The sequence below is a fragment of the Malaclemys terrapin genome, chromosome 1, assembly GCF_027887155.1.
Source record: "Malaclemys terrapin pileata isolate rMalTer1 chromosome 1, rMalTer1.hap1, whole genome shotgun sequence".
NCBI lineage: Eukaryota > Metazoa > Chordata > Testudines > Emydidae > Malaclemys > Malaclemys terrapin.
In genome coordinates this window covers 107,530,992-107,554,637 of record NC_071505.1, presented here as the reverse complement: position 1 = coordinate 107,554,637, position 23,646 = coordinate 107,530,992, and the positions used below count along the sequence as shown (strand labels likewise).

General features: G+C 46.3%; 1 protein-coding gene across 2 annotated transcripts in view; it reads right to left on the bottom strand.

Moving 5' to 3' along the window:
* Positions 1 to 23,646, bottom strand: part of AMN1 (antagonist of mitotic exit network 1 homolog) — a 179,555-nt gene that overhangs the window by 85,157 nt on the left and 70,752 nt on the right. The window contains exon 1 of one of the 2 annotated variants that reach the window (XM_054034531.1): positions 2,938 to 3,220. The exons of the other annotated variant lie outside the window; for it this stretch is intronic. Coding sequence (XP_053890506.1) covers positions 2,938 to 2,999 — 62 coding nt within the window. The 5' untranslated portion in view covers positions 3,000 to 3,220. Of the gene's footprint in view, positions 1 to 2,937; positions 3,221 to 23,646 lie in introns of those variants that run through there. 2 annotated transcript variants of the gene reach the window in all.

Below are 23,646 nucleotides of genomic sequence, written 5' to 3'. Positions count from 1 at the left end.
ATGTGAGCTTTCCATGCTGAGCAGTTTCAGAACTTCCTGAGGCTTTGAAATGGGAGGGGTGCATGACCATGTAGCTGGATGCAGGGCAGTGGAGTTCAAAACAGTGAGCAGAGAGGTCACAGTGGGTATTGTGAGATATCTCCTGGAGGTCAGTTACTGCAGTGTAATGAACGCAGCATCTACACTGATGCTTTGTGGATCTAACTTTGCCACAAAAAGCTCTATGCCTCTTGTCGACGTGGTTTTCTTTTGTCAGCAAAGCAGGAGAGTTTTGTCAGCAGGAGGAGCGTTGTAGTGTGTATACCTCTGCTGTTTTGATGACAAAAGCTGCCTTTTGCCAACAAAAAACTGTGTAGCGTAGACCAGGCCTAAGCCTTTGCCTATACTGGACAGGCCTTGTTGGAAGAGCTGTACCAGCAAGTCCTCATAGCATGGCCATAGCTTATACCCGCTGTGACGGGTTGGATCACAGAAACCCCCTTGGGAGCTGCCACCCGATGTGCAAAGACTACCCCTGCTTCTGTTTTCCCTGCCAGCTCAGGACTCCAGCACCCTGTCTTGCTGAGCCAGACACTCCCGTCTGCTCCAACACAGACCCAGGTCTGAATCACTTGTCCCAAACTGCAAGTTTACCTGAGAACAGCTCACAGAAGTTTGCTTGTCTTTAGCACTCAGATGCCCAACTCCCAATGGGGTCTAAACCCAAATAAATCTGTTTTACCCTGCATAAAGCTTATGCAGGACAAACTCAAATTGTTCGCCCTCTATAACACTGATAGAGAGATATGCACAGTTGTTTGCTCCCCCAGGTATTAATACATACTCTGAGTAAATTACTAAATAAAAAGTTATTTTATTAAATACAGAAAGTAGGATTTAAGTGGTTCCAAGTAGTAACAGACAGAACAAAGTAAGTCACCAAGCAAAATAAAATAAAATGCGCAAATCTATGTCTAATCAAACTAAATACAGATAATCTCACCCTCAGAGATGCTTCAGTAAGTTTTTTCTCAGGCTGGACACCTTCCATGCCTGGGCACAATGCTTTCCCCTGGTACAGCTCTTGTTCCAGCTCAGGTAATAGCTAGGGGATTCTTCATGATGGCGCCTCTCCCCCTTGTTCTCTTCCACCCCTTTATAGATCTTTTGCATAAGGCGGGAACCCTTTGTCCCTCTGGGTTTCCATCCCCCTCACTGGAAAAGCACCAGGTTAAAGATGGATTCCAGGTAAGGTGACATGATCACATGTCACTGCAAGACTTCATTACCTACTTGCCAGCACACACATGTACAGGAAGACTCACAGGTAAACACAGCCATCTGCAGACAATGGTCCTTGTTAATGGGAGTCACCAAGATTCCAAACCACCATTAATGGCCCACACTTCGCATAATTACAATAGGCCCTCAGAGTTATATTTCATATTTCTAGTTTTAGATATAAGAGTGGTACATTTATACAAGTAGATTATAAGCTTTGTAATGATACCTTACAAGAGACCTTTTGCATGAAGCATATCCCAGTTTCGTTATATTCACTTATTACCATATTTTTCTAAAACTATCCCAGTTACATTATATTCACTTATTATCATGTTTTTATAAAACCATATAGACTGCACAATGTCACACCCGCAAGAGTGTGCTTATATCAGTTCCCCAAACAAAATATAATATACCAGCAAAAACACTTTTTTGATGGTATAACTGTATCTAAATTAGGCTTTTACCAGGACAAATATATATCACACCCCTAAGAAACATTACTGTACTAGCAAATTCTAGAGTAGACCAGTGTTCAGTATGCTGAACTGGTAATGATGCTAACGTATTGAGGAAGCGTAAGATGTTAGGCTAGGTTCACTCAGCAAGTTGACCAAACTGAAACAGAGTCCCATAAGGCTCTTTGGCTAGGTCAAAGGTGAAGTGGTAAATTACTGCTTGGGAAGCCACAGTTAGATATAATGCAGACCTGGCAGTGGTCGTTTTACATGTAAGAAAGGGAATGGTATGAAGAGCTGTGCGATTGGCTCTTGCAAACAGATGTATTAAGAAAAAAATATGTAAACTGATTTATTGCTATCACTACAAGCATAACTGGATAAGGTATGGTATGTAACTAAGAGTTGGTCTACACTGGGAAAATAGGTTGATATAACTATGTCGCTCTGGGGTATGAAAATCCACCCCCCCAGGCAACACAGTTAAACCAACCTAAACCTGGGTGTGGCCAATGCTATGTCACTGGAAGACAATAAGGGCTGAGGAATATAACATGGGGGAGGGCAATAAGGGGCTAGGGGAGATATAACATGAAGGAGGTCTGGGACAATAAGAGCTGGGGGTAGATATAACATGCAGGAGAGCATTATGGGTCTGGGGGTATAAAGTGCAGGGGACATGAAGAGGCTGGGGGGTTATAGCATGGGGGGCAATAAGGGGCAGGGGATATAAAGTGCAGAGGGAATTAGGGGGAGGAGGGTATAACACACAGGGGCAATAAGGGGAGGAGGGTATAACGCAGGGGTGGGGCAAGGGCAATAAGGGGGCAGGATAACACACGGGTCCCAGGGCAGTGAGGAGGTGGGAGGTATAACAGGCGGGGGGGAGGGGCAATAAGAGCTGGGGGTGGTTATAACGCACAGGGGCAATAAGGGGAGGAGGTTATAACCCGGGGGGGGGGCAAGGGCAATAAGGGGGGTATAACACACAGGTCCCAGGGCAGTGAGGAGGTGGGAGGTATAACAGGCAGAGGGAGGGGCAATAAGAGCTGGGGGTGGTTATAACGCACAGGGGCAATAAGGGGAGGAGGGTATAACCCGGGGGGGGGGGGGGGGGGGAAAGGGCAATAAGGGGGGTATAACACACAGGTCCCAGGGCAGTGAGGAGGTGGAAGGTATAACAGGCGGGGGAGGGGGCGCGGTCCGAGCCACTCACAGGTCCAGGAGGAGCCGGACGCCCCCGCAGGCCCCGTCCCAGCCCCCGCCCGGAGCATTCATGGCCCAGGCCGCTCGCTCCCGGCCCTGCAGCCCAGCTGCTCTTTAGGGACCATCCGCCATTTCCGTAGGACGCACAGTGCCGAACCGGGCCGCTTTTCACTCCCGCTCCTCACGTGTCCAGCGGGTGTCGGACTACCGAGGCCCCCAACGCGCGGAGCTTTCCGTGCGGTCACTGCCTCGCTGTGAAATCGCGGCGCCGCATTTTTCAAGAAGGCGACGAGTTTGTAGCGATCCCCTGAGTGGGGCTGAGGGATGGTGGGAAATGTAGTCTTGTCAGGGAGCTGCTTCTTCCCTGAATGGCAGGGGTTTTCCCAGAGCCCCGGGGAAAGCCAGACTCAGACCCGCAGCTGGTGCTCAGCCCAATATTGCCAACCCCCAGGGGTTAAGAACAATGAGCCAAGCCCCCCAGAATCATGAGATTGGTTTAGTAATAATGAGCTTTGTAGAAATAATAGAGTCATAGAAATGTGGCTCTGGAAGGGACCTTTGAGACGTCATCAAATCCAGGCCCCTGCGCTAATGTAGGCTCATAAACCTGGACCATCCCTGCCAGGTGTCTGTCTAACCGGTTCCTAAAAACCTCCATGCAACAGGGATTCCATAATAAGTAATAAATAGTTTCAGGTTCCTTTTGTTGTCTTAGTTTCTAAGGTTCATGCAGGTCACCTTTTCACGCTTTTCTCCACAATCGTGAGAATTAGAAACTTGCTCTAAAAAAAAAAAAGGGGGGGGGGGAAGCTAAGATTCTCAGCTGCAAGAGTTGGTGCTTCAAGAAAAAGAGTAAATATTGTGAAACTCATGAGATTTGGCAACAATGTCCTTCCCATCCCCGAAGTCTGACTCCACTGAGGGTTAAGACTGGTCTATACATTGTTTTTGCCTTAATTTAACTAAATGTATTAATGCAGTATAAACTAATATAAACACTTAAATAAATCAGAAAAGAAGATAACTGCATCCACATCAGGGGATTTCATTAATTTAACTACATTGGTTGCTATATTAATTTATTTGAATCAGTGCCAAAAGTATGTCTAGACCAGCCCACAGCAGGGCCGGCTCCAGGCACCAGCATGGCAAGCAGGTGCTTGGGGCGGCCAATCCGGAGAGGGGCAGCACATCCAGGTATTCGGCGGCAATTCAGCGGACGGTCCCTCACTCCCACCTGGCAAGCAGGACGATGTGATAAATGGGTCACATAAAAAATCGCAAAATATTCCAGTTGCACCCAGGCCCAAGAGACAAGTCACGCGCCCAAGTCAATTTGTATCTCAGATCTCACACCAAAGACAATGCTGATAGCCAATTCTATAGTAAACTAACTAAAGGTTTATTAGCTAAGAAAAAGGAGTGAGAGTTATTGATTAATATTGGTTAAAGTGGTTAAAAATATATGTACAGGTGAGTCACAGTCCATAATTTCAAAAGATAGCAGATGTAGTAATTTGCCAGTTTCCCAAAAGTCTTATAGGGCTACCCAGAGTAACTCTAGTGATCTCTGTCTTCTCATTCAGTTATTCTGCCCAGTTAGAATCCAAACAGTTCAGAGATGAAGAATTTTTCTGTGTGTCTTTATTTATAGTTTCTTCTCACAGAAACCAAGCTGACAGCAACAGTTGTCCCACACTGGTTCCTTCTTCCTGGGGTAGAGGGAGGAACGCACTTAACAAAGTCCTTGACTCTTCATCTTGCACAATGGCTTAATTGACCAGGATTTAACATCTTCTTGCAAGAGACTATCAGCTGCATTACACAGGGTTTTTTCTTGTTTGATGTGTTATTTAGTACAGGGGTTTATATAGTGCAAATGTTTGCTGTTACATTATAACTCCGGGTATAGTTGAATGAGAACAATACATGCAGCATCCAATTAGTTTTCATGAAGTTTAAACACCAAATACATTCTTATACAATAACTTATATCTTCTATACACAAGTGAATTGGCCTGGCTTCCAGCTGTGAGTTTATCTCAGCTGATATCTAGGCCTTGGCCAGAAATGTCACTTGGCTTACCAATGTCCCAGCAGTGACCACAATGGAAAAACATCTGTGTATCACAGATAAGCCCTAAATATCTAAAGAATGCTGATTTGGGAAGAACTCTCATGACCAAGTGATGGGTTTTTGGTTTTTTTTGGAGAAGTGAGAGGGTTCATGGAAGTTGGATCTCCTCTGGAACATGAAGGGTTATTGCGATCATTAATAATTATATTAGAACTATATAAAAAAATATTGCTATTTAGTGCTTTTAAATGTAACTCCTTTCACTGAACTACCCTACATTCTAATTGACTCCTGTCTTTTCCTTTATGTCTGCCAGACTGAGAGTAAAAGTCTTCTTTTGTTTTGAACCCTGTGTGTGTCATTCTTCAGTGAAAGCACCAAATGTTAGATGACCACATGATTAATAGTTGGAGTCTCCACTGGGCTTGCATTCAGGGTTTGTGTTATGATTGGCATAGCTACCAATAGTGCCAAATTTCAGTGACAGACTCAGGTCTGTCTACTTTAAGGTCAGGTTTCAAAGTAGCAGCCGTGTTAGTCTGTATCCGCAAAAAGAACAGGAGTACTTGTGGCACCTTAGAGACTAACAAATTTATTTCAGCATAAGCTTTCGTGGGCTACAGCCCACTTCTTCAGATGCATAGAGTGAAACACACAGACAGAAGATATTTATACATCCAGAGAACATGAAAAGGTGGAAGTACGCATACCAATTGTAAGAGGCCAATCAATTGAGATGAGCTATCAGTAGCAGCAGAAGAAAAAACTTTGAAGTGATAATCGAGATGACCCATAGAAGGTGTGAGGAGAACTTAACATGGGGGGAAAAAAAATTCAATTAGTGTAATGACCCAACCATTCCCAGTCTCTGAATATATACTTTCAAGTCAGCAGCACTGCTATGGGTACCCGCATGGCCCCACAGTATGCCAACATCTTTATGGCTGACTTAGAACAACGCTTCCTTAGCTCTCGTCCCCTAATGCCCCTACTCTACTTGCGCTACATTGATGATATCTTCATCATCTGGACCCATGGAAAAGAAGCCCTCGATGAATTCCACCATGATTTTAACACTTTCCATCCCGCCATCAACCTCAGCCTAGACCAATCCACACAAGCGGTCCATTTCCTAGACACTACTGTGCTAAACGATGATCACATAAACACCACCCTATACCGGAAACCCACTGACCGCTATATTTACCTACATGCCTCCAGCTTCCATCCAGGACACACCACACAGTCCATTCTCTACAGCCAAGCTCTAAGATACAACCGCATTTGCTCCAATCCCTCGGACAGAGATAAACATCTACAAGATCTCTATCAAGCATTCTTAAAACTACAATACCCACCTGCTGAAGTGAAAAAACAGATTGACAGAGCCAGAAGAGCACCCAGAAGCCACCTACTACAGGACAAGCCCAACAAAGAAAATAACAGAACGCCACTAGCCGCCACCTTCAGCCCCCAACTGAAACCTCTCCAGTGCATCATCAAAGATCTATAACCTATCCTGAAAGATGATCCCTCACTCTCACAGATCTTGGGAGACAGACCAGTCCTCGCTTACAGACAGCCTCCCAACCTTAAGTAAATACTCACCAGCAACCGCACACCATACAAGAAAAACACTAACCCAGGAACCTATCCTTGCAGCAAAGCCTGATGCCAGCTCTGTCCACATATCTATTCAAGTGACACCATCATAGGACCTAACCACATCAGCCACACCATTAGGGGCTCGTTCACCTGCACATCTACCAACGTGATATATGCCATCATGTGCCAGCAGTGCCCCTCTGCCATGTACATTGGCCAAACTGGACAGTCTCTACGCAAATGTTGTGAATGTCTCTACGCAAAAGAATAAATGGACACAAATCTGATATCAGGAATCATAACATTCAAAAACCAGTGGGAGAACACTTCAACCTCTCTAATCACTCAGTGACAGACTTGAAGGTGTCAGTTTTGCAACAAAAAAACTTCAAAAACAGACTCCAAAGAGAGACTGCTGAACTCGAATTAATATGCAAATTAGACACAATTAACTTAGGTCTAAACAGAGATTGAGAATGGTTGGGTCATTAAATATTTTAAAAGAGAGATATACTCTGTTTAAATAAGCCACCAGGCATTGTTCCTTCTCAGGTTTTCTGAAGGAGAGAGCCCCAGGATATCACTGGTATCCGGAGGAATATACAACCCTAGCAATCCAACCATGCATGCATTAGCAAACAGTTGTGAATTCTGTTCACTGTTTCTCCTTTGTATAAACAAATGATTCAGTAAGAAGGTACCACCATATCAGTGGTTCTCAAACTTTTGTATTGATGACCCCTTTCATACAGAAAGCCTCTGAGTGCAACCCCCTTTATAAATTAAAAACACTTTTTTAATATTTAAAATTATTATAAATGCTGGAGGAGAAATAGGGTTTGCAAGTGGAGGCTGACAGCTCGCGACCCCCACATAATAATCTCATGACCCCCTGAGGGCTCACGACCCCCAGTTTGAGAACCCCTCAATGTCACATACCGCCAACTCCAAAAAAGCAATTAGTAAGGTCAGCTCAGGTAGGCAAATTCTTGGTAGCTATGAAGTCATAGATATCATTCCACACAAGATTATACCATTTTGTGTAGAATGATATCTATGACTTCATAGCTACCAAGAGTTTGCCTATCTGAGCTGTCCTTACTAATTGCTTTTTACTAGTACAACATTCACCACTATACAAGATTATACTATCTTGTGTAGTGGTGAATGTTGTACTAGTAAAAAGAGCAAGATTGACAGGTTAGGAAACCAAAATCTTCTATCAACAGAAAAGTTGCAGCACCATGAGTTCCTTACTTTCTCTCACTGGTGTGCTTCAAGCCAGTGTCTTTGGGTCTATCGGTCAACTAAGATAGTTGGATGTACCATTCTTTTGTATTTACACCCAGGCATCAATATATTTCTCCCCATTTATTTGTTTTTTCAGTACCTACTGATTTACAAGTTTTCACTAACCCACATAGCCCATAGGGCTAGCCTGCTGGTTTGCTTTATTATATTCTGCCTTTATTTATTGGTTTGCTTGTCTGGTTTATTTTGTTTGTATTTTGTTTTGGATTACTTTATTATGTTTGGCTGTAACACAAGGAACCTACAGGCCTGTATCCTGTATGATTAGCTTAAGCAAGTTAGCATAAGTATGGTTAAGTAGGCTTGTGACCTTTGGCATAGATAAATGGCCTAACAGTCATCCCTTTAGATTTTGGGGAACTAGACATGTTTACTTAAGAACAGGAACTTAATAGTGACCACAAGGAACACTGCAGGAACATGGAAGTAACAACCTTAAACCACTTTGGGCAAGAAGTGGCAGGTTTGAGAGGGAGCTAATAGGCATTATTATGCATAGATGTGATAGCCTATAGCATAAGTGCCCAATATTATGTTGGTGAGGAAGCTAGATTTGGGCATGGAAGGTTGAGCGTTAGCAGGAATACTCAGGATAGTAGTCAGTAGTCAGTAGTCTAAAAGAGAGAAAACCACCATGTGTAGGGAGCTTTTTCTTCTTCTTTAGCTTTTGAGTCTCTTAGCTGTCTATTGTTAACTTAGCTACTCAGCATTTCACCCTTCAGCTCTATTATTCACTATCAATCTCGAGGATTGAGGAACTGGGACCATCGGACTCATTTGTAGAGCCCTGCACATCCGTGGATATCTGCAGATTCTTTTTGCTGATTGCGGATTGGATGTGGATACAAATTTTGTATCCGCGCAGGGCTCTACTCATTTGGCATGCCAGGGATGAGGCTGGTCATTTATCTTGTACCACTAGGCCCGCAAGGGAGGGTATGAGTATGCTAATCTAAGTAGCTTCTGTAAGGGATGATACCACCGGTACCCCCAAAACTGTATTATTCGCTTTTGGTTCTGTGGCTTTTTCACTTACATTAATAAAAGTCTCTAAAAACTAAAGCTGTGTTTTGTCCTCATTGTGAGTGTTCTTGCCACGCACCCCAAGGGTCCTTATAAGATATTGAACTCACTATATTTTATTCTGTGTAGCCTGATTCTGGGATAAGAATCTTATTGTCTTCTGGTCAGATCAATTGGTAAGCCTCTATAATGTTAACCTCTAAAAATCAGGCAACCCGTGATTGGAACATGATAAACATCTCAGTCCATTGATTTTGAGCTGGCTCGAAAATTCTTCTAAATATTGACAGAATTCTAAATTCAACTATTCTGTTCTGACTTTGTTGCCACAAGTTTCCACCATCTTGATGGAACAAACTTCTACACAAAATATTTGCAAATACAGATTTGGGACAAAAATTTAGATTTCCAATTTTAAATGCAAGAAGAGAAGAAAGGAATGCAGAATTCCATTCCATTCGTCACATTTCATTCTCCCCAGATCTGATATTACTCCTGTTAGCTAATTAAGGTAAAGGTACCATAGCTTCTCTGTATCTGTTTTGTGCTTGTGTAGTTGCAATTCTTCATTGTTTCCACATGAGCTGGAACAGTAATCACATAAACCTGACCTGTCAAGTCTCTTTGAACCCTTTTTCCAATTGCTTTTATAAGTTTTGTGTCGCTCTGAAAAGTCCCTGGGTAAAATACATGTTAACTCCAAATTTCAACATGTTTATGGTAGTTGGATGCCAGTGTAGGGACCATCTTTTTCAGAGTTCCTGGGCCATCAATCCTCCATTTTCAATTAACCATCCATGAGGTTGATAGTTATTGCTGAAATTTTTTTTAAACTTCTATAATATGCTTTGTGACTGTTTTCTTCTAGCTTAGGAAGGTTCAGATTGTGTGCTGAACACTCATAGGTCCTAAATTCAGGATGACTGCTGCTGAAGTTCCCTCAACTTTTTCATTTTATTCTAATTGACTATATAAATGGCAAAGACCTCCTGGTCATACTTTTTTCTGCATTTTGAGCTGGCATCCTGAGCAATTTTGACGTAAGCCTGGTTTTCTATTTAGATGTAGAATTAAGAGCATTCGATAGGATTACATTTATTACTTATATTATCATAGTCCCTAGAAGCCTCAGTCATGGACCAGGATTCCATTGTGCAAGGTGCTGTACAAACACAGAAGAAAAAGATAGGCCCTGCCCCAAGGAGTTTACAATCTAAATATAAAACAAGAGACAGTAGGTGGATATAGACAGATGGGGGAGTACAAGGAAACACTGAGAGAATATTAATCAGCCTGATAGGCTGTAGTCTCAGTGCACCAGGAGCCCAACTGTTAGCACATTTTGCGGGCATTACGGAAGCCTTTACTGATGCTCAAACAACTGTTCTGCATTTTTGCCAATGTTGATTCTTTTAATTTTAATTCTGTTTCTTCACTTGCAACATCTAGTAGCAGACGTCTGGTTTTGTTTGTCCGTACAGGTATATCCCAGGTGAAATTTCTTTAATTTATTCATTTTGTGCTATACTGAAGGCACAGCAACCAGAGGTGAGGCAGGGTCTAGATGCCCTTTCAAACCACTCTTCTCTCCCTCTACTCCGAGGGGACCAGCCAAATACTCAAATGTTCAAAAACTCTGGGGCTATGCAGGAGCATAGCTGGGGCAAAAAAACCTTCAATAATTTATTTAAATTGCTAATATTGTGTTACAGTTATGATTGTTACTATGAAAGAATGCTACAACTTTCTTACCAATTTCAAAGTTTCGCTTTTCAGTTATTTTTATGGCATAATCACTGATTGACCCTTGGCTGGTTTTTGAGTGTTGAAGATAAACATAGGCTACTCCTGAAGGAAGCTGATATTGAAGAGCTGCTAGAACAGGGGTGGGCAAACTATGGCCCGGGGGCCGGATCCAGCCTGTCAGGGCTTTGGATCTGGCCCGGGAGATTGGCAAGCCCTGTGGCACTGGGGGGAGGTACCTGCAGGGGAGGGCAGCGCGTGGAGCCCTCTGCACCCCCCTCCCCCCAGGGCTGCAGGGACGTGGTGCTGGCTGCTTCTGGGAGTGGTGCAGCATGGGGCCAGGGCAGGCAGGGAGCCTGTCTTAGCCCTGCTGTGTGCTGCTGCCACCCTGGAGCTGCTCAAGGTAAGCGGCACCAGGCCAGAGCCCACACTGCAACTCCCTGCCCTGAGCCCCCCTTGTACACCCCGCACCCCTCCTGTGCCCCAACTCCCTGCCCTGAGCCCCCTCCCGCACTCCACACCCCCACCTGTGCCCCAACCCCCTGCCCTGAGCCCCCTTGTACACCCCGCACCCCTCCTGTGCCCCAACTCCCTGCCCTGAGCCCCCCCACTCTCCACACCCCCACCTGAGCCCCAACCCCTTGCCCTTAGCCCCTTCCTGCACACCGCACCCCCTCCCAACCCTGCACTCCCTCCCGCACCCCAACCCTCTGCCCCAGCCCTACATTCATGGCCCTGCATGCAATTTCCCCACCCAGATGTGGCCCTCGCCCACCCCTGTGCTAGAAGGCTTAAATCAGCGTTGTGAAATATCATTCTGACTACATCTGGATGAAGATGGTGTAGTAAATATTAATCTTAATTATTTAATCTTAATATTAATTCTTTTATATATATAAAACTTTCATGATTTGTTGGCCACACATCCCAGAATCTTTTCTGTGTTAGCCAGAAGTTCTGGCTAAACTTTACTGATATGGACACAGTGGCAAAATGAGGACAAACACATGCATAGAATTAAGTGGCAGGCTGCAACTTTTATTAAACTTCTAACACAAGGAAGGGCATTACCTGCCCATCACCCAGACTCTCCTATACCAGGCATTTAATTGGCTCCAGTGCAAGGCTTACAGGGCTCCTTAATGTATAACCTAGTGTTAGTCCTGCAACTGGAGTCTGCCTACGAGATAGGGGAGCAGGCAGATACTGGACAAAGTGTTGGTATTGTTACCTATTCTTGGAACCAGCCAAGAAATAACCACAGACGAAAGTCGAACTAGAGCAGCACTGAGGGTTGATTTATTGCTTTCCTTACTTGCGCACTTATACTCACACACACAACACATTCATGCTGGCAGGCTGCAGGTATGGATATTGGTTTCAGTTTCGCAGGTGGCTGAGGCTGGCCAGGTGACAGCTGCCCGCAGATTGGCTGCGAGGCGATGAGAGTCCCCGAAGTCCCTTCAGATCCGTGGGAGGGCTCTACTGCTTCTGGTCTGGTCCCGAGTTTAGCGTGCTGTTACATTTCCTTGTTAATACCCCTGATTTGGCTGCCCATCTCGAGATTTATACCTTCACTAAGATAATACCATGGTTCCATAAAAGGCGATATTTGCCTCTGTGTTTTGCCATTGGCTGTCACTCACACTCTCTCACTCATTCCTTACATTAATAAGCATGAATACAATTGATCATATAGAGCAATGCAACTTTAAGCAAGTATTTAACATCATGGGGCACTTCCTCTGCTTGTGGCTTTGGGTACATCTTCACTACCCGCCGTATCGGCGGGTAGCAATCGATTTATCTGGGTTCGATATATTGCGTCTCGTTAAGACGCGATATATCGATCCCTGAACGCGCTCACCGTCGACTCCAGAACTCCACCAGAGCGAGCAGCGGTAACGCAGTCAACGGGGGAGCCGCGGCCGTCGATCCCGCGCAATCTGGACCCCAGGTAATTCGATCCAAGATACTTCAACTTCAGCTACGCTATTCGCGTAGTTGAAGTTGCGTATCTTGGATCGATCCCCCACCCAGTGTAGACCAGCCCTTTGTAACAACATAACAGGAAACTGTGCAGACTGCACTCAAAAGAGCAAAGGGCGGGGGGCATCTGGCCACATGTAATAATCCACAAATACTCTTTATTGCTTACAAAATAAACTACTCACTCCATTCATAACCCAAGCATACTACACCAGAGTCTAAAGATCAGAACTGAAGTCCCAATGGCTACTCAACGTTCAGTCCAATCACAAGATGCGGGGAGCCATCATTACCATATCTTAATCTAAACAGGGCTCTGGATCCACGAACGACTCCAAATTGCAAGTGTATAGAACATCTTTCATAATCCACTTCATCACGTCATCAGTTGCCTGGGCAATTTCAAAGAGACAGTTCTGGGCAAATTGCCAAAACCCAAGATGTTTAGAAACAGTCCCAGCCCAAGATGTTCCTCTTTCCCCAGTTCTCATTTACAACTGCAGCAGATACATTGCAACAGGTACATTGCCATGGCAATGCCCCCAATGTTATTTCCTTATCTGGTATTTCTCCGTCTTTCTCATAACAAAGTTATTTTTCACAAACAGCTCTTGATCGCTAAAAACCTCAAATTCTTGCTTCGGTTGTCAACACAGAACTCACGTCAAGCACACTTCATCCACACTAGGCCAATAACATATTACATGGATATATGGATTATGTATGGAGATATATATATGTATCCCAAGACAGTAACTGGCACCAGGGTTACAGGGCTCCTTATCATATAACCCAATGCCTACCCACCCGTACTCAGCTGTCTCTGAGTCCTAGCACCATCCCATCCCTAAAGGGGGACAGAGGATGCAGCAGGGTGGGGATCTCGGCCTCCTCCTCCCCCCCCCCCCCCCCCCGCCCGGAGTCAGCTCAGTCCAAGGCCTTCGCCTGGTGGGGAAATCCAAAAGAAACAAGAGGGAGTTGCCACTGTTCAGGGCCACATGATATTTCCCTCTCTGCGGTGGGTTCTCCCTTCCCTCAAGCAGGGCCCTGTTGGGCAGCTGTGTCTGAGACTTTAGGTTTTGCTCCGCTCTACTGGAGCTGTGGGCTGCAGGTCTGCTCACCTCCAGCTCTGCCCCCCAAATGAGCTAATTCAGTGCCTTTTAATTCCTCCAGAAGATGGAGCATTTGCTGCAGGTGTGGTGGGGTGGGGCTGGCTGAACCCAGAATGAGCCCTTAAACCCTTGCTGTTCAGTGTGGGGTTTGTACATCCCATCACACCAATCCATTCCCTCGCAGCCTGTAGCCCTATGTCAGCAGCTCTATATCACAAATGTATGCCATCATCTCTGAAAACTTCTGGCTGACTGTAATAGATGTGCTTATGCTGTATCATTGAACCCCATGTTTCCAGGAATATCCTGGTGATGTCTCCATTTACTTTCTTTCTAGCCTTGTCAACGTGGTTTGGGTCTACCGTTCCCTGCCAGACTCGCCTTGCGAGCATTTCCGACCATAGTAGCCTCATCTCCAGCAATGATTTCCTAATTAAGCTAACATCCCTCTGGATCCTGTCCCTTAAGTTACCTTGTGTACAGCCCCTGAGATCATCTCCCCAAGGTGAATAACAAGGACATGAGATAGGTGCACTTTGCTTGTCAGTGAGTGCAGAAGTGGGCTGAGCTGATACTCCTCTTCTGCCGAACTACTGGATGCCAACTGCTTTGGCCCAGCCCTGATGCTTAGCTGAGATCCAGCTGCCATCCTGGCTACCCGCTTGTGGGCCCAAAGCACTAGACAGTGCCTGCAAATCCACAGATATTTCTTGTGCTCTCTGTAGCTTCTGAAACCAAACACATTGGGTTAGATACATTTTGCTGTTCCCTGCATCTTTTCCTTGGTGCAGACGTAAGTCCTGTAACACCTTGATTTCCAGTGTCCTGTTCCCTGCACCTGCTGTGGGCCAAAACTTCTGCAGCCGCTGATGTCTCCTCCCTGATCCTGAAAGAGTACTAAATTTTGGGGGCGTCAAGACTGCAGAAGTGTTTTTTCTCAATACTGCATTGCATTGGTTCCTTGTCAGGCAGCTGCCATCACCATGTATGAAAAGCGGTCCTAGCTGCAGGCCCTGAATTTTTATTCCTTATTGCATTTACAGGGCACAAGTGCCCATCCGCACATTCCTTCAACACCACATAAGCCCCCTTTCCCTTCTGGTATGTTTTCAAGTACCTTAAGTGCAGGCACACTACTCCTGCAGATAGTTGTACGTCTGTTACATTTAACACCTGCTGGGACCTGTCTGCAGCTGCCATAGGCACCAGCTCACTCACTCTAAAAGCACCAAAGAAGATAACAACAAATGCTGCCTTAAATTAAGTGGCCTCCTTCCCACAGTTGAAGACCTAGGGTAGAGCCTCTACTAATCTTGTCACAGGTTTCCAGTGTAATGGGTAACCTGTAATCCCTCTGGCATCCACCTCTTCTGGCCCACCCTTCTAAGAGTTTCTGTACTATAAAATGGCCACATCATGGGTCTGGGAAACCCACCAACCTACTCCAGTAGGAAAGATCTGCTAGCTGGCCAGAAATAGTGGACAGAGCCAAACCACAATGGGTCAAAGACACCACATGTTGCACCTCCTAATTCCGTGAACTCTGAAAAGGCTAGTCTTATAGGCCTGCAGAGCAACACAGTCCTCTTCTAGTCCCACAGCTACTCTTGAGCCAAGGTTCCAGAGTTGTTGAGGCATTGCCCGCAGATGCTTGATGGCCAGTGGGGTGAGTTCCTGGAATCTGTTGGCCTGAAATCAAGATAGTTGGCTACCTCTGTGCACACCACTCTCCTTTAAAGAAAACCCCAAAACTTATGCCTCCTGGGACATCAGACTGTACTTGCCCTCAGTTTTGAGTCACCAGTCTGAACGCCATATGGAAACACCATTAAACTCTTCCAGGAATCTTTCCCACACTTCTAAAATCTTTTATTCATTCTCTTTGTCATTCTGATAAAGTGGTAGGATTTTTGCACTCCAGAGGAGGCAGGCACCAGACGGGCACAGAATGCCCAACCAGGAACCTTCCTGCAAATAAGTTGTTGTGAGAGTGCACCACGTGAGGCAGGCCAGTCTCATATACAATTGCTCACTCCAGCGTGGAGCTGACTCATTGAAAAGCTGCACACAACATCAAGCACCTCATGGGCATGGATTTGTCAAAATAGTAATGACCCTCAAACTGAAACCCAAGCAAGTTAAAGTCCCTAGGATGCAGTGGAAGCAACTAGAATGCAGACTTGATATCCCAGTTTGTCAACAGTACCCCAGTGCCACGCTCACTAACCATGGCTCCCGCAGCATCAAATGACAAATATCTCACTGAACGCAGCCGGGAGTCAATATGGTCATCTGCTAATAAGCGGGTGATAGATCTGCCTGTATTCCCCATTCTCCTTCTTTGGCACCACACCCAGGGGAGATATATGCAAATCTGGCATTGGAATACATTGGAAGGGGTCTGCCATTCTCCCTGCTGCCACTTTTGCGGTGAACTTTGCCTTTACTATATGCTCAAAGCCTTTGAGCTTGGACTTCAAGTTCTCTGCCCACTAGAGGCACCTCCTGTCTTCATAAGGGATTTGAAAACTGACTGTAAATCCACTCCATAAATGAGCAGCATCTGTTTTCTTATGATAGTCAAATAAGTTCCATAAACCCGCATCTTAATTGGAGAAGGAGCCTTTTCCATGACTATTGCCTTCCCCGTAGCATCTCTTGAAGCAGTGGGACCTTGCAGATCCCCTTTCCTACTGCCCTGTTGGAAGTGCCTTTCCCCTCATATCAGGAGAGTGTGCTACGCTGCCCCTGCACCTTCTACAGAGGTGTTTGTACTTGCGTTGGGAACAGAAACATTTCCCATAGTTAAATGCAGAGCAGACGTTGGCTTTTATACCTGCATTTTGAAGCTGAGGTTTTGGCACTGGCAACCCGCTGTCTGTGAATGCCAGCTGAGTGGGGCAATAAAAAGTCACACATTCCAGCCAAAGTTCCTGGTCTATTTTACCCCAAGGTAAATCAGGCTTCTCTGCTGCCCTCTGCCTATATTCTCTCTCATACCTTACCCATGCTACCCACCCCTGTGTAGCATAAGCTATTAAGTCTGCATACCTAAACAAGGAAATATGCTTTTCACATAAATATATATGGGAGATATACTCACATAAATGTGAAAGGCTGCAGACCAGTTCTCAACCATTTAATGCACCTTACGTCTGTGGCATTTGTCCTCCTTCTTTTTGTACTTTTTGCCCCCTTCTTCTGTCTGCTCTTCCCCGAACAGCAAGGTAAATCAATCCACAAATTCCCCTTTCCAAATGCAAATATTTTCTTTAGCCCCTTTAGACAGATGATTTCCGAGTGGGCAATTGGATCCCACATAAGTTCTAGGGACATCAGCTGTTGTGTCTCCTGCCCATGTTGTGTTAGGAGTGATGCCACCTGGCAATGGAAGGGGTGGGGAGTCCCTCCCTAATTGCTCTATATTCCTTTGCGGGATATCAGTTCCACCCCAAACCTGTGACTGTACTACCCCCTCGTCTGAGAGGGGCTCACTCTTATCATGCAGACAGCCCAACCTATGCACCAATGCCATTGATTTTGCCAGGTCAGCCCATATCTCTTGGGGTGGGCATCCAAAGGAGAAAGGACCTGGGCAGCCACCCTTGCCCTAGTGTGCCAAGGTTGGCAATCCCCCCCTTCAGTGCATGAAAGCTGCTGATGAACTCCATAGCTGTATCCTGAGGATGCCTGGGGGACTCCTGTCAGGTGTTGGGAGTGAGGCGCTGGCCCGGGGGCACTCACCTGCTCCTCATCTTCTTCATTCACCTCTATAAGTCTCGGACCCTCGCTATCCTCCAACTCAGTCCCCAAATCCATCCCATGGACTTCCTGTGTGAGGGGTTCTGGGTCCCAGCCAGGAAGGACACACTCTTTCCACTCACTACCATCTGCAAAATGAACTATCCCTCCCTGCTGAGGTCAAAACTCCTGCCCAACTGCTCCCCTTGACCTGTGACTCTCCTCCTGCGCCTGTCACAGGCCACTGGTTCTCACCGAGCACATCCTTCCCTACACGACTGTGCTCCGAAACACACAATTCCCCAGCAAAGTTGCTAGAACGAGCCCTCACCCACCTCTGAGGCCAGCACTCTCAATGCCTCCATTAGGGTAGGGCTGCACAGGCACCGACTTTCTGATTTTTCTAGGGGTGCTCAACCCTCGCTCCACCCCAGGCTGCACCCCGACTCCAACCCTTCCCCCAAGGCTACACCTCCACCTCTCCTCTTCCCACCCTGTTCCGCCCCCCTCCACCGAGCGCACCCCGCCCCCACTCCTCCCTCTTGCCTCTAGATCCTCCTGCCTCTGGCTTCTTGCAGCAAATTCAAACCCGGAAGGTCTCAGCTGCTCAGGGGGAGCGTCTCTGGTATTTGCTGCTGTGCTGGTGAAATTCATCCCTTAGGAGCATGACCCTTCTGCCAGGGGTTGGTGTCAGATTGGAGGGCAAGGGTCAGTTCTCCAGGGGAGCAGTTCGTAAGTTACTGGCTGGGACACCCACCAGAGCCTGGTAACCCCAACTGGGCCCAGGCATCTCGCCAGGTGAAGCTTCCCTGCCCCTGGGCCTGGCGTGTGGTGTTTGGACACACAGAGAGCTTTGTGCTTGGGGGTGGGGGCACAGCCCTGGTTGCCTTGGCCATAGCCTGGGTCTCTGCCCCTCAGTTTGCTGAGCTGTTTCCCCACCCTCTCCCGCGCTGCCCTGGACGCAGGCTGTTCCCTGAGCAGCGCCCCACAGATGCAGGCTGTTTCCCCCCTCCACTGCCCCTGGATGCCAGCCCCTCCCAGTCGCTGCTCTGCCTGAGAGATCCTGGCTGGGGAGGCAGCTTCTGCTCCCTGCCCGGGACCATGGCTGAGTGAGCCGGAAATGTGCCAGGGAGGATGGGGAGTTCTGGCTCGCTCTCCCCCAGTCCCCAGCACCTGAGCTCAGTGCTAAACCCAGGGTTGTGAGCTCAATCCTTGAGGGGGCCATTTAGGGATCTGGGGCAAAATAAATAAATAAATAAAACAACCACCTGTTAGGGACAGTACTTGGTCCTGCTAGTGAAGGCAGGGGACTGGACTCTGTAACCTTTCAAGGTCCCTTCCAGTTCTATGAGATAGGTATTTCTCTCTCTCTCTCTCTCTATAGGGAGCAGAAGCCACCTCCCCAGCCACGATCTCTCAGGCAGCCACCACAGTGAAAAGCAGCATCTCAGCAGGTCCCACCCCTTCCACTCCTCACTGGTGGGTGCTGAGCACCTACTATTTTTTTTCTGTGCATGCTCCAGCCCTGGAGCACCCATGGAGTCAGCACCTATGCAGGGCTGGGTCACTCCTGTGACTGTCGAAGAGGACCCCTACTACCAGTGCCCTAAGTTCTGCTGCCTTGCTCTGAGAGGGCAGGGGAGATAAGGACTGTACATCCTGCCTGGCTCCTTCAGAGCGGCTCTTGGAGTAGGCACCTGAAGGCAGGCATCCATACTCTTGGTCCAAGCCCCAGAGCCCTTCCCCTGCCCCCATCAGAAGCTGGATGTGGGGGAGGTGTAGTAGGACTCAAGGAGCAGTGCAATCCCATGGCAGGTGAAATACACCCAAGGCCCCTCCTCCCATGTGCAGGGGTAGGGGCTGAAGCAGCAGACCTGGCTCCATCAGGGATGCCCGGATACCCAAGGCACCCCCACAGCCACAGTAGCTGCACCATGTGACCCCTCCTCCCCCTCCCCAGTGAGTAGTGACCAAGGCAACAGCCCCAGCTCAGGCAGGACTACCCCCACTCTCATAGATGCAAGGTATGACCCTCAGACTCCCCACCTGATGGATAGGGGGATAGAAGAAGGTTCCCTAGATCTGGCTGCAGCAGGGCTGCCTGGGCATATGGAGCCAGGGCCTTTCCTGCCACTGTAATGGTGTCTCCAGCAGGGAGAGTGCCGCAGCAGGAAACTCTGCTCTGGCTGGGCCATTTGCAGCTGCACCATATGGCCCCTGGTCTCCCTCCACGCCCCCATGAGCAGGAGGGGATTGGCTGCAGGCCCAACCTGGGCTGCACCCTTCAGGAACCCGGAGGCTGTGGCAGCTTCCCCATGCAGCCCTTGGCCTCCTGCCCCTCAAGCAGGGAGGACCACCAGGAAGCCTGCATGGTATCCATCCCCAAGGGCACTTGTCAAGGCTGAATCCCCACTCTGTCACTTTGAGTACAGAAGGTGGGGGCCCACAAGGATTTTAAAAATTAATACTTGCCACTGCAGGCTTGTATTAAACTCCCAAGGTTACAGCTTTTCTCTGACCGTGGCTTGGTAAATGCTGCCACCACCCAAATGCAAAAAAACCCCTTGGACCCAGGAAGGAGCACTTTGGAATTCCTCCCTGTGGGGTCCCTCAAGCCCTTTCACCCCCCCACTCCCCCCCAGGGAAGAGCTGACAAAGAAAAACAAAGGAAATTAGCTGTTGCTACCAGCTAATCAAACAACATGCACAAACCTCTTAGGACACCAAAAATCCAATCTTGTTCTTACAAAAGGTAAATTTTATTAAAAACAAAAAGGAAGAAAAGACATCTGGAACTTAGTCTTTTTCTAGATTTTAAAAGAGCAATTCCAAAAATTAAGCACCCAAAATAGCTTTCTTGGGGGTTAGCTTTAAGGTTACAAGCAAACAAAAGAATCTGGGGTTAGCACAGAAGAATCCACAAGCCTTAAAAAATAAACAGAAATAAACCTAATTGCATCTTCCTAAGCATTCCTAATTTACTTACATATTTGGGTTGTTAAAAGTAGTTCTAGATATGATCTGATGGTTTTCATATGTGGTTCAAACTTTACACAGTTTTCTCCCTGTGAGTGTTTCCCCAGGCCTGCTCTCGAGCAGAATGTCGGACATTTTTTGTTTGTTGCTGTGGCAAATAGCTCCAGTTGGGGAATAACCCAAGGGTCGGCACCAGAGTCAACTGCCAGTTACCAGAACCAGGAACAAGCCAGAGTCAGAACTAGGAATTAAAGCTGAGGGTCAGACCATGGTCAGATACCAAATGCCAGAGGCAAATATCAAGCCAGAGTCAAGGTCAGAAGTCAGAGGCTGGGGTCAGAGTCAGGACTGGTGACTGAGGATTGGAGTCAAGGTGTAAGGACAGGAGGAGAGACAAGGATCAAGCATAGAGCAGAAGCTCAGTGGGAACAGGAGTGAAGGCAGGGGTAAGGCAGGAGCGGAACAGGAATCAGGAAAAGGGTTGAGTGCAGGAGATAGTCACAAGCAGGGTCTAATACAGCCAAAACAGGAAACCACCTTATTGTTCAGACAGACTTCCTGTTCCTTCTCCTGGCTTAAATAGTGTAATTGGACCAATTGGTGGAGCCAGGCAATCCTCCAATTAGAGCTCCCCTGTGTGCCTTGGCTGGGGCTGTAGCCCTACTAGCTTTCCAGCCACTTGGTTTGACAGTAGCCATTGGTTAGAGCCTAGGCCTGGGTTCAAGACCTAAGACATCATAATGACTTGGTTACAGATATCTTTTGTAAGTCATAAAATAATGATTGAACAGATGCCTTTACTTATCAGTTATGCAGACCAGATACCATGAAAAGAGGTCAATGGTCAGTAGGTCATTTTCTTTGTCTCTTTTCTGTGAACATGCAGGGATGCCTGTTACTATAGAAGCATGTTGTAATGGACAAAACGGTGTAATTGATAAGGGATACTCATAAATGCACTCTAATTGATAAAACGGACAAGGAACATTTGGTATAGCACATCTGTTTTATAATCAATGTAATGGCAAACTATTAACTTATTGATTAATGTCTAAGCATTAAGAGCTAATTGGATTCACAAATAGTACCAGTAGTAATAAAGTAGTTATAAATGTCATTGGCTTATTGATTCAAAATAAAATCATGTATGAGAAAATATTTTTCCTTGTTCTGGTTCAATTTTCTTTGTTTTAAACCTGTAGATAAGAGGTGAGTTTTAGGACGTTAGTTAAAAGTTAACTGAAGTAGACTGCCACATTTCTCCAGTCTCAGATTTGATATGTCCCAAGTATTTGCTGAAAGTTTGAGTTAAAAAGTGGTTAAAAAAACACACACCAAAGAGATTCAAAACAGTTGAATTTTTCCCTTCCTCTCTCAATTGCTTTCATTTCAGCGTCTGGTTAAGAAATAGGCCTTATCTACAAACAAACTTGCACTGGTTAAGTTAAATTGGTGCAAGCCAGAGTTATTTTGGCTAAGGCCTGGTCCCCACTAAGTCCCCACTTCGGACTAAGGTACGCAAATTCAGCTACGTTAATAACGTAGCTGAATTCGAAGTACCTTAGTCCAACCTTACCGCGGTCCAGACGCGGCAGGAAGTCTCCCCCAGTCGATGCCGCGTACTCCTCTCGGCGAGCTGGAGTACCGGCGCCGACTGTGAGCACTTCCGGGATCGATCCGGGATCGATTTATCGCGTCTTAACCAGACGCGATAAATCGATCCCAGAACATCGATTGCGTGCCGCCGGACCCTCCGGTAAGTGAAGACAAGGCCTCTGCCTAAGCCTCTTTCTAAGTGACTTAAGCTAAACTGTGTTAGCACATAGGTCAGACTCCCATGAAGCTTTGAGTGGTTATGCAGATCAATTTTGTATTGGGTACGGAACAGAGATTTCTAGGGCGTGATCCATTTTTGCAACTGCGTAGGATGTTCCAGTGTTATGGGAGATGTTGTTAGCCCAGCAAATGCCTAGGCCACTGCCAGTAATTGCAATATTGATTATCATGCTTATTGCCACAAGCTGCTATAAGGCCTTTGAAGCAATCTTAATATAACTAGTCAAGCTGGAGAGAAAGGGTAAGTGACCACGAGAGTTGAGTATTACCCTGCTGCCAATCTGTTGATCTTCTCTTTCCAGACTGCTGAAGTGTGCGGCTTTAAAAACAGGAAGTCTAGCTATTTTTGATGTGGAAATACAGCTGCATAGCTAACGGCTGGAATTGCTTGCTTAACTTATTTATTTACACGTTATTGATATTATTGTAACACTTACTAGCATAAAAAGGGTAAACCGGTCTCAGTGAGTCAGATTTGACCTTCTGGGCACCTCATGAGATCCCCCGCATCAGGAAGATGGTTGGCCACCTGAACTTTGTCGTTTGACCACTCAAGACTACTCCAGACTGGAGGTAACTATAGATTCAGGGTGCTCTAACCTTTTGCATATCTGTGTGTGCTTGAGATCTAATAAAGTAGTAATTTTGGATGAAAGCACTCTGGTTTGTGCCAATCTTTTAATCAGATGGATGTGCTGTGTCCTCCTTTGATTTATTCCTGACACTGCCTTGCAAAGAGTACAGTTACCAAGAGCTTTGGGTTGAAAGAACCCCAGGTAACACCAGTTGCAAAGGGCAAAATGAAATGCAGTATGAATGTCACCTTAGCACTATTAATAGATTCAAATTAATTCCCCCCTTTTTTCCCATGTTTTTCTGTGGATTAGATTTATGTATATAAATCTGATTTTTTTTTTTTTTTTTTTAAAGGAAGAAAAACTGGGCATAGGTTCAGGAGAAGTGGAAGACATGGTAGAAACTGCCTCAGAGTGTTTTACAATTTACTACTCGGATTATAAATGAACAAGGATACCACATAGATATCCAGTATCAGGGGGTAGCCGTGTTAGTATGCATCCGAAGAAGTGAGGTTTTTACTCACGAAAGCTCATGCCCAAATAAATCTGTTAGTCTTTAAGGTGCCACCAGACTCCTTGTTGTTCACATAGATATGAAGTGTAGAAACCCTTGGCTACTGTTTCAGAGTAACAGCCGTGTTAGTCTGTATCCGCAAAAAGAAGAACAGGAGTACTTGTGGCACCTTAGAGACTAACAAATTTATTAGAGCATAAGCTTTCGTGGACTA